At 40.8% G+C, this 10,556-nt stretch overlaps 1 protein-coding gene across 6 annotated transcripts in view; it reads right to left on the reverse strand.

Annotated features, from left to right (window-relative positions):
* Positions 1-1,498, reverse strand: part of COL19A1 (collagen type XIX alpha 1 chain) — a 312,492-nt gene extending 310,994 nt beyond the window's left edge. For 4 of the 6 annotated variants that reach the window (XM_032864441.1, XM_032864440.1, XM_032864438.1 and 1 more), the window contains exon 1: positions 1,017-1,096. In XM_032864441.1, coding sequence (XP_032720332.1) covers positions 1,017-1,022 — 6 coding nt within the window. In that variant the 5' untranslated portion in view covers positions 1,023-1,096. Of the gene's footprint in view, positions 1-369; positions 481-1,016; positions 1,097-1,387 lie in introns of those variants that run through there. The other 2 variants (XM_032864437.1, XM_032864439.1) reach the window with 2 other exon arrangements.
* Positions 1,499-10,556: the final 9,058 nt, after the last annotated feature.

Consider the following 10,556-nt stretch of genomic DNA (forward strand, 5'->3'; position numbering starts at 1 on the left):
ACCTTGTTTCTCCTCAGACTTCTCTGAGCCCAGCAGAAGATGGGACCAAACCTTCTCGAAACTGTGAATGGAAGGAGGCAGCACAAATGTTTCCTTTCCCCTTGCACTCCCCACCTCAAGCTTGGGCTCAGGATCACTCATTGTTGCAATTCTTGGATGGTTCAATTAAAACTCTCCACGTTTTCAGGATTCTGGGTTCCCCTCTCTTGGATCCCCAGCCCACGGTGCCCTGAGGCCGGCAAAGAGTTCCGGTACCCTGCCTGTCTCCCAACCTCTCCGTGCTCTGGAGCCTCCTGCAACCTGGCCGGCCCACCACCGACTCGCCCGCTGCCTCCCTCCCTCGCCCTCCGCGGGGCAGGTTTCGCTTACACGCCCGCCTGCTCAGAAGGAGCCAGCGTGCCCGGCGACCGCGGCGCGCTTGGTTCCGCGCCAACAAACTTCCTCGGGACCCCGCAGTGCCCTCGCTGGCTGCGCGGCGCCGCCTCCCTTCTCACGGCCGCGGTGGCGTCGGCGCCGGCGCGCTCACGGCGGTGGCGGCTGGATCTGGCGGCCAAGGCGGCGGAGGCGGGGGGCCGCGTTCTCCGAGCCGGAGCGGGACGTTCCCGCGGCGGCCGCGGCGGCGACGACTACGGCTGCAGGGACGGCGTGGACGGCGGCGGAGCTCGGTCGGGCCGCGCTGCGCGTGCTGCAGGGTAATTAAGGAGCAACGGCGGACGCCGCGATCCCGGCGGGGGCTGGGGGACACCGGAGCGCCGGGATCCCCGCCGGCGCAGTCCTGCGAAGCCGCACTTGGGAGAAATACCCGCAGGTCGGAATAAGGAACCCCCGACCCGAGAGCGAGGCGCCGGAACCTCGGTCTTCCAGTTTATACCCCTTAACTGTCTCCTCGCTTCCAGTCGGTAACGTCTCTAGACGTAGCCCCCAAAATATGACCTAACGGCATGCATTTATATCGAGTTATCTGTTCTGTGCATTTAACCCATGGATATTTTTTTTTCTTCTGAGTCTGTTCTCACCCGCATCAGCAGTGCTCATAGCTGTCCTTTACGAATACACGCAGCCAGAAAAGCCACCTAGAACTAAAGTATAAGGCATAAAGCCTGCATTACGTGAGCATCTGAACACGAACTACATTCTGTGTAGCATTTTAAAGTGGCCGCATCGTGCCAAACGTTCTTGGTCCCATCATGGAGCTACCTACGGGAATGCGTAATTGCAGGTGTGCATTATTCAGCTACCAAAACACATTTACATGTGCAGCACAGTTTTTCCGTTTTCTGGAAAAGCAGATGCACGCAAATGACCAGAAACACGAGCAGATGACATAGACCCGGCATGTGTGCGAGAGATCAAGTGAAACGGCCGGTGGCAAGGCTGCGCAGCTTACCTTGAAAGCGCGTTTGAGCCCCTCAGAGGCGCAGTGGAGTCCGGCCCGGGCTGCCGCACCGCCGAGGAGTGGCCCGAGCGAGCTCCCTGCGAGTGGGGAAGGGGGACGCATCTCTGCCCTTATTAGTCTCTCCCAGTGTGACCCTCCCACTCGACGAGGACGGAGGACTCCGCAAGATAGGACTCCGCCAACTCGTGCACAGGTTTTTCCTTAATTACAACAATGTTGCCTCCGAGCTAGGAATAATGCCTTTCAGGTTTATGTTTTATTAGCAGTTTCACAGATAGAATGACTGTTGGATGCAGGTGCTAGAGTGTCTCACTTTGATTATGAAGTGTCTTCAAAGTATTGTATGTGGCATACGTTCACAGGTAGATAATTGGCTTTTTAACAGTTGAGCTAAAAAAAGATCTCATTTGTGTTTCATTTTTCACTTTTATGTCAGGAGTTTATATAAAGTTAATCAAGAGATCCTTCCCGCCTTCTAATGTTCATGTGCACAGGTTTGTGTAGCATCATTTGTCTCAGAGTACATAAAACTATCTTGTGATTTTAAGTATCATGTCTTTCCATGGATTGGTGCCATGAATCCTGGGTTTTGAACTCTTTGGGATCCCTTTGAACATGTAAGGTAACATTTTTCTGCAGATAAATGTGTGCGCTTGCGCGCGGGTGTACGCGCGTGCGAGTATACACATACGCACACACACATATAGTGGGGTATATATGTATGTTTGTAGGCCTATATACATATTGTGTGTGGTTATATATGGGGACATATATCCATATATATATGCACATATATATATGTACGTATACATATATTTGAAAGAAAAACAAAACTATTATAGAATTCAGAAAAATAATCAGGCATTAGAAAATGGATAAATTGGTTTAATGTTCTTTAGTTCAGTATTGCCATAGTTGGGGAAATATTATAAATTATGTTATTGATCCATAATAGTGAAAATCAGTAAGCTTTAAACCAGAAAAATATGCTTCATGTGTCAGAGCTCACATATCAGGTAATAAATAAAATTAGGCTGGCAAAAATTAAAAATGTTAAGAAAAAGTTTAGGAGATAGCTCATTTCCACTTCATTTAAGTGAAGCTATTGAAGAGTTAACTAGTGGTTTTTAAACCTGCCTTTCATTGTAATCAAAATACCTGCAGTTTTAGTCTTGCATCCATAGTGATGCAAACCATGTTTATGCGTCAGAATTTGAAACTTCTTGATGCGTTTCCTCCTCATGTGATTTTCATCACTAATTTTTGGTTGACTGTGGAAAGAGGCCAAGGAGGGAGGATATCACATGAGTCATGCTGCTTGAATGGCCATTTGAAAAAACGGTGATTCACAAAACTTCATCAGACTTTTGGTGATCATTCTCTAATGTTTAGAAAAGTGCTACCCCTATTTGAACCTTTTTTTTTTCTTCTAAGCAATTGTACTTTACCTTTCATTTGCTAGTGAATTGAAATAAGAGCATCCAGGCTTTATTTCTCTGATAGATTATCACAGTCACCTTATTTACATTTAATTGGTACTATTTAAAGTGAGGCTTTAAAACTACTTAAAAGAAAGCATGAAATTTTGCCTCTAATCTGTGTTTTAATACAAGTAAATCAACTGTATTTTAGTGTTATTTTTGCAAGCTTTTTAATAATTTCATAATCCTTAAACTTTTTGAAATAACCACTGTTATAGTTTTGCTTCAATCTCAAATTGCTCCTTTCCTTACTCACAGCATTGAACTAAGCAAGAGTTTGGAAGAAAGTGAGAAATGGTTCAAAATAAAAATTTTATTATCTGTGGCTCACTCTGCACCAACAGTCCTAGGCCAATAAATATTCCTGGTTTTTCTTCCAGGAAAGGTTTCAAATTTGGGCTGGTTTCATAATTAGAAACTATGATAGCCCTAGGGTTTGGCCCTTTGAGTCAGTTCTTTTCATTGAATTTTGAAGTGACTTCAAATAGAAACAGCCCCAATTGAGCACCTTTTATTTATACAACGCAAATACAATTATAAATGATCAGTTTTTCCACATGCTTCTGAAGCTACTGCTGGTGAATGCACATCTGAAAATAAGAGCAGATCTGACAGGACTTTGAATTCTGGCAAACAGCTTGCAGGGCTTCTAGCGCCCGGTTTAGCTGTGTGCATGTGTGACTTTAAAAAATTAAAAAGATTTCAAAAGCAAACTGCTTTCAACATTTACCCGCCATGGAAGATACATTTAACTATTTTTATACCGTAAGAGGAATACATTCCTTTTCGTACATTAAAAAAACTGTTCCATATTTGTAAATTTAAATGATATAAAAGGAATATTGCACCCTATTTTGATAACTGTCCCATAATAAATTTAAAGAATGTACTTTTTTTTTTTTTTTCTGAGCCTCACTTCTCAATCTCCCCGGTTAACACAGCTATTTATTTTCTGTTTTCTTTCTTCTGTACCTCTGTACTCCCAGCCATGTTACTTTGCCTTTTCATTTTGTAGTTTCTTTCACTTTTCTCCTCCTTCATAGTTTCCATTTTCCAAGAAGAAAGAATTTCAGCATTGCCCTCAGCTAACTTCTTAGTTACCAAACTATAAGAGTGTTCATTCTCTATTGAATTGGCAGGGCACAGCCATACATGACTCCCATACATATCCCATGGAAATACTTCAATGCATCAATAGTGGCTGAACAGACAGTACTGTTAACTATAATTACCGAATATGACTTGTCATCACTATCATGCACTCCCCATTCTTTCCTTTTTACACCAGTACTACGTATAATATTCTTAAGGGTAAACAGAAAGTTGGCATATCCGTTCTAATTTTTTAGTAATCATCAAAAGTAAGGACATTTACATTTTTAAAGGCTATTTTTGCCATCGTTTCTGAAAATAATTCTCCTCACAGAGAAAATAATATTCCACTGGTGGTGGTTATGTTTGCTTCCATTCCTGGAAGACATTCTAGCTCCTCACACTGACTCAGCTTAGAAATGAGAGGAAGAGGTGATCATAGATCTGACATTCACCGAGTTTATTAGACTTACTTCCTAGGGATCGGTGACCCTGAAAGGAAATATGGTAAAAGACAAACGCCTGACTGGGGAAAATGATTATTAATACACATCCAGCTCTCGAAAATACTTTTTTAAATGGAGACAGATAAATATCCCAATAGAAAAATAGGCAAAAGTGTGAAAAGGACATTTACAAAGGAAATACAAATGGTCAATAAACGCATGAAAAAATGTTCCATTAAATTAGTATTCAAAGCAATTAATTTCTGAAGGAATGAGTTTGTCCCCTACCCATTTTTCCAGGATTAGAATTGGTGATTATATACAGTGTTGGCATAAATGAGGAGTATCCTCACACTTACAGAGGAGCACAGAATAGTTGTCTTTCCGAAGGGCAGATTTGCCGTATTTACTTAAAGCTCTAAAAACTCCTCTAAAACCATTAACTGTGGTTATTTCTGAGTTATGATTATGGGAGATTTTCATTTCTTCCTTTTGATTATTTATGATAATATAAAGTTTCTACAGTGAATATGTATTACTGTTGTAATAAAAATACAACAGACATAAACTAGTGTGGTATTTTTTCTATCGCCAACAAATTAATGAAGCAGTAGTGTTAAGAGAGCCGAAAAAATTGCCTCTCAAGTACTCTTTCCAGTCATTTCCAGCAGGAATCTTCCACGTAAAAATTAGTATGTAACTTAAAACATTTAAACTTATTCTAGTGATTTCTCTAGGTAGCAGATATTAATTAAACCGTTCATTCAGCGCGTTTTAAATGGCTCTTAAGCTGAGCACTGTGCGATATACGAAGATAGGTTGCACGTGGGCCCCACGTCCAGGAGTTTAACATTTTGTAAGAAAGAGAAGGCATGTATACACATACACAATGATAATATGAAATGAAAATACAAAGTGCAAAAAAGTAGATACAAATATTGGGAATGTTCAGAGGAGGGGGGAAGCTATTAATATGTAGAAGCATGAGGGTCAACAACTTCTGGTGAGCAAGAATATATCTGTTGCTTTATCAGTCTAAATAAATCTACATAAAAATCATCAAGAATCATAGTACCAAAAGGGGCACTGTAACTAAATAATTATTTGTGAAATGATGAGTTTGCTGGTTCTGTAATAAATATTCCTTGAAAGAATCAAGAGAGGGGAGAAGAAAAACTAAGACTCAGCAGAGAACAAACTCACCTCTCTACCTATTCTGATGGGGAAAATGAAGTTCCTTTCTATACTGAGTTAAATCCTTTCCTGGGAATTCCAGGCCTGAAACAGTGTAACCTCAGACCGCTACCCTCACACCCCTTAGATGCACAGGAGGCCACAACCAGAATAACCGCTGGTAACCACAGAATGAACATACCCAGCGCTTTCTCCCTGCTCTTCCTCACCTGCCTCCAGCTGAACCTCCAGGTAGCCGTTGAAATTTGGCCCACCTTCTGAAGCTTGTATCGTGTTCTCTGTAACAGGGTTTCTTCCTGTCACCAAGCTCTCTCCCACCTCTAGACAGCAGAGCAGTCACTTTTTAATGACAATCTACTTTGCACTGCCTTGTTTCACACACATTTCTGTATTTGGCCCTCTGACATGATTGTAGACTCCTGGAGAACTAGAATGAAGTCTTCTCCTTTTTCAATAATACCCAGAGCACCCAGTACAATAAATTGTTTTTTCTTAATATAATCTTCAAATATTTGTTGAAATGAGGCCTGTAGAGGTTAAGTAACTGAGAACATACAGTATTCTAATTAAAAAGCATAGACCGAATCTCAGAGTTTATATGGAAAAAAAAGGTAGGTTGATTTTTTGTATGCTATCTAGGGAATTAAATTATTATGCTGTTAAAGTAATCACAGGATAATTTGTTCTTACATATAACAGATTCTCAGAATAGGGATATTTATTTATTTATTTTCTCTGTGTGTGTGTGTGCATGCACGTGCACGCACACGTGGATAGCAAAGTATCAAGACAACAAGACCATTATTAGTTGAAAATGTCCCCATTATCTGTTCCCTCACTCCTTTTCCACACTAAAGGTTAATTTTCATTATTGACAAAGAGAACACAACACTATTTAATCTCTTGTTACTCTTAGAACATGAAAAAGGACCTCCAGTTAAACTTTGTTCTAACTCCTGAGTGTTTTTAAGTAAGGAACCCTTTATATGACATTTTAAAAAAATACTTCAGCATTGGCACAGTTAAATGGTCAGCTAGTACATGAATCAGGTTTATGGCTACAAAATTGTGATTATTTTCATTGTAATGTCTTTTGGAGCATTTATTTTCAACTTAAAACTTATTTAGCTTCTATTCTCATGAAATCATTTTTTAAAAATCATTTGCTAAGCATGGTGCTAAGTGCTTTACATAGTTCATCTTTTTGAAATCCTTCAACAACTGTGCTGTCCTATTTTCACAGCTCAGGACTAAGGCCCTGAACCAACCCGACACAGCCAGGATTTGCACCCAAGTCTGTCTCATTCCAATGTCCGGGCTCTTATCCACCATGCTCTGGCACATTGGCTTTAATCACTTTTCAACACAAACATTTTGCAACCCTACAATCATCCTACAGACTGACTAAATGGCTGCTCAAGGCAAAGCAGAGGCCTCAAAGTTATGTGGCAACAATTTCCCTTACAAGATAATAAAAGAAAGACAAAATAAAATAAGCCTATAAGTCTCTGTTTTAAGAAAGGAACCAATTTTAAGAGAAAACCATGAACTAAATTAGTTGGACTTAAAATTATTGTATTTATTCAAGCAATGTGTGACAATATGCTTTAGTCTGTGCTACATTAAAAGAAAAAAAAAATTCCAAGATAGAAAACCAGACAAAGTGCTTTGCTTAGTTGACTACTCAACTAAGGCAAGGCAAGATAAATTTGACCAGACTCTGTTCTCTCTCAAAGGTGACAGATTTACCTGGTTTTCTAATACTCAACAGCATTCTTGCTGTCAAATTATTTTGCCATAATCCCATTTTTATCCATTTTAAATGTAAACTTCTATGTTTATAAAACCCCCTTCAAGTAATTAGAAGTCATAAAACATAGCTAGTGAAGAAACCAATGATAGTTCATAAATCTACTCTTATTTTTAAGCACTTTTGGTATTGACCAAAATCTACAGAATATTTTTTTCTTTTCTTATATAGAGCAGCTCTTTATTTTTTTATAAAAACTTCATAATAACCATTAGCATTTGGATAGCCACATTAAAGTCCACTGTCTTTTATCTAAAGACTTGGTTGCACTGATTGCCAGACAGAGATAGTCTCTTGCTAATCCTGTGCCTTAATGGTGGTCACTGCTCAGCTGGTTCTGCTGTGGTGCCATTGCTCAGTTTTGACCCCAGGCCTGGGGATGCTGGCCATATCAGGAGCCAGGTGCCATCTGAAGCAGAGGAAGGGTCTGTTTTCCCCATCAAGGTCTGTCTCACATCAGTGGATTCTGTTAGAATGACAGTATCACAGTAGGTGACACAAGTGGTATTTTCAGGCAGTGTTTGGCTTCTTTACTCCATGTATCATCAGCTTATTGCTGTATAATCTCCTACCCCAAAAACAGTAGCAGAAAAAAATAACCATGTATTATTGTTCATGAGTCTACTGATTGAAGTTCTTCTGGTCTAGTCTGGGTTTGGCTGATATCAGTTGGGTTCTCTCCTGTCTGCCACCAACTGGCAGGTCAGAAGAAGATTGGCTGGTAGTCAGGTGGCTCAACTGGGACAAGTCATCCCAGCCTCTACATGATCTCTCATCCTCCAAAAGGCTAGCCTAATCCAGGAGACCATAGGGCTTCAAGACAGAGTGGAAGCCCACAAGGTCTCTTGAGCTTGGCTCAGAACTGTCACATGGTCACTTCTACCACATCCTATTGGCCAAAGCAAGTCCCAACGCCAGGTCAGAGTTAAAACTGCCATCCCTTGAAGGGAAAAGCTTCAAAATCCCATTGCCATGAACTCAGATATAAGATAGTGAAGAAGTGGAGCCAATGGTGATTTTCTATGTTTTCACAGAAAACAAAGGGTGTCTTCAATCAACCCACCAGTGCCTACTTCCTCTAGATGCTTGTTGCCTGTAGAACTGCCAAGAAGCAACAGCTAGTACAGCTTGGTAGGTCTTATCCCTCAGCTAATTCCAGCCCTTCTCACTTGGGATCATGGAAACTGAAGAGAGTCTTCCCTTCACTCTCCCCCAGAGGTATAGAGAACTGGGATATATACATGCCTACCTTCTCCTTCTTAGCCTAGAAAGCCTAGAAAGTAGTTTTCCATGTGTCCTGCTGGTGCAAGGGAATCTGGCAAGCTTCCTAGCTTCAGAAATCTCAAAGGAAGAAACTTGTCTTCAGTCTTCTTAGAAAGTCTCACCACACCTCAGGGGAGATAGATTGGGGGTGACTAACAAGAGACTCTTCAGCAGCTCTTCATTCTCTTTCTTCTAGAAGAACTCTTTCTTTTGTATCTCCTACTACTTTGCTGGTGACAAAGACAAACAAGCCAGTTGAACACTTTTCAAACCATGAGAGGCCTGGGAAGCTAACTTATCAGAATCTTTCTTTTTTTGCACCTGGCCTTTGGAAATTTAACATCTTTTTTTCTCCCTGTTTGCTGTCTCTGTTGTAATGGATAGGTGATGTGATTAAGAAGTTACTTGGGAAGGGAGCAAGAGACAACTTTAGATGGGATGGCCATAGTAAACCTCTCTAAATTGGTGATATTAGAGCTGAAACCTTAATGCCCAGAAGAAGCCAGCTCTGCAAAGATCAGAGGAAGGGATCAGCTGGTGTAGAGGCTCTGGTAGGCAGAGCAGGGCCTGTAGAAAAGGCCTTCATGCCAGGAAGGGGCTGAACAACAGAGGGCGTGTAGGGGATGATGCTGTCTGGGGCCAGATACTACAGGGCCTTTTAAGCCCTCATAAAAAGTTAATATTTCACATTGTAAAAAATAGGTAAGTACTGAAGGGTTTAAGCAGGGAATGAAATGAGCTAACTTTTTTGTTTTTAAAGAACCACTGTGGCTTCCCTGTGGAGAACAGGACTGTAGCAAGTCAAGAGAAGAAAAATAAGACCAGTTCCGAGGCTGTTTTCAGCTACATCAAGTGTGGTGGTTGTAGAAGGAAAGAAGTAAACAAATTCAAGACATATTTTAGAAGTGAACTTGATAATACTTGCTAAAAGGCCCAGAAAAACAGAGAAGAACAAAGCAAGCCTGTATTTCAGGAACAGAAGGGGCCTTAAGAATACTAGGATCAATCATGGTTCTATGCGAATTTTAATCAATAAAAATGAAATAGAAGTTGCTTGATTTTCAAATATCTATCCTTTAGGGAAAGGGGAGAAATTCCTGTATTAATGGTAGACAAGCTCATGTGTTGCAATTTGTATTAGAGTGTGCTAAGGAAGGCTATTAGCCCCCTCAAGTGACTGACTATCACATATGGGCACAAGAAAGACAGGGGAGAGAAGGGGTGACCTAGAATCATATGAGCCTCTCCAAGAAGACTAAAGTGGCAAGGGCGGCTGCAAATGAAGCCAGATTTTTTTTTCAACAAAAGGTATAATAATTCATAGCTCTTTTTTGGTTCTTAAAACTGAACTGGAGTTGCTAGAGCCCTGGATGTCTGCTGTCCAACCACCTTGGGTAAACTGAGAAAAGGAGACAGTGGGGAAAGGAGAAAGGGATTCCAGAGAGAAAAGTAACAGTCTTCTTTGCTTTTCATGAATCATACTTATATCTACAGATGTACAGAAGTGAAAGGGAAAATTAAACACTATATTAAAGAGTATTTTATAGACTTGGTGAAATAAATCAAACTCTGAAAATCTGTGTTGATTTAGGGTTTCGGTTTCTCTTAGACTTAAGCTCCTTGCCTAAGACTTGGCAAAATACTACTTTAATAATCCAGTGATTTAAATCTTGAACCTGTTTTGTTTTGTTTTGTTTTTAGGTAATATAAATGACCATGTACATCCACACCATGTACCTCCTGAAACAGCAAGGAAGTTAATTAGGTGAGTTGCTGAGGTCTGTGCCACACTTGTCAAGGCAACACCCTCAGTCCTCATAAGGAAGCTCAGCTCCATGAAAAAGATAAGGACCTGTCAATATTTTGGAGACAGT

Source organism: Lontra canadensis, unplaced genomic scaffold (genome assembly GCF_010015895.1).
Source record: "Lontra canadensis isolate GAN:19392208 unplaced genomic scaffold, GSC_riverotter_1.0 scaffold27, whole genome shotgun sequence".
In the NCBI taxonomy this organism is placed as follows: domain Eukaryota; kingdom Metazoa; phylum Chordata; class Mammalia; order Carnivora; family Mustelidae; genus Lontra; species Lontra canadensis.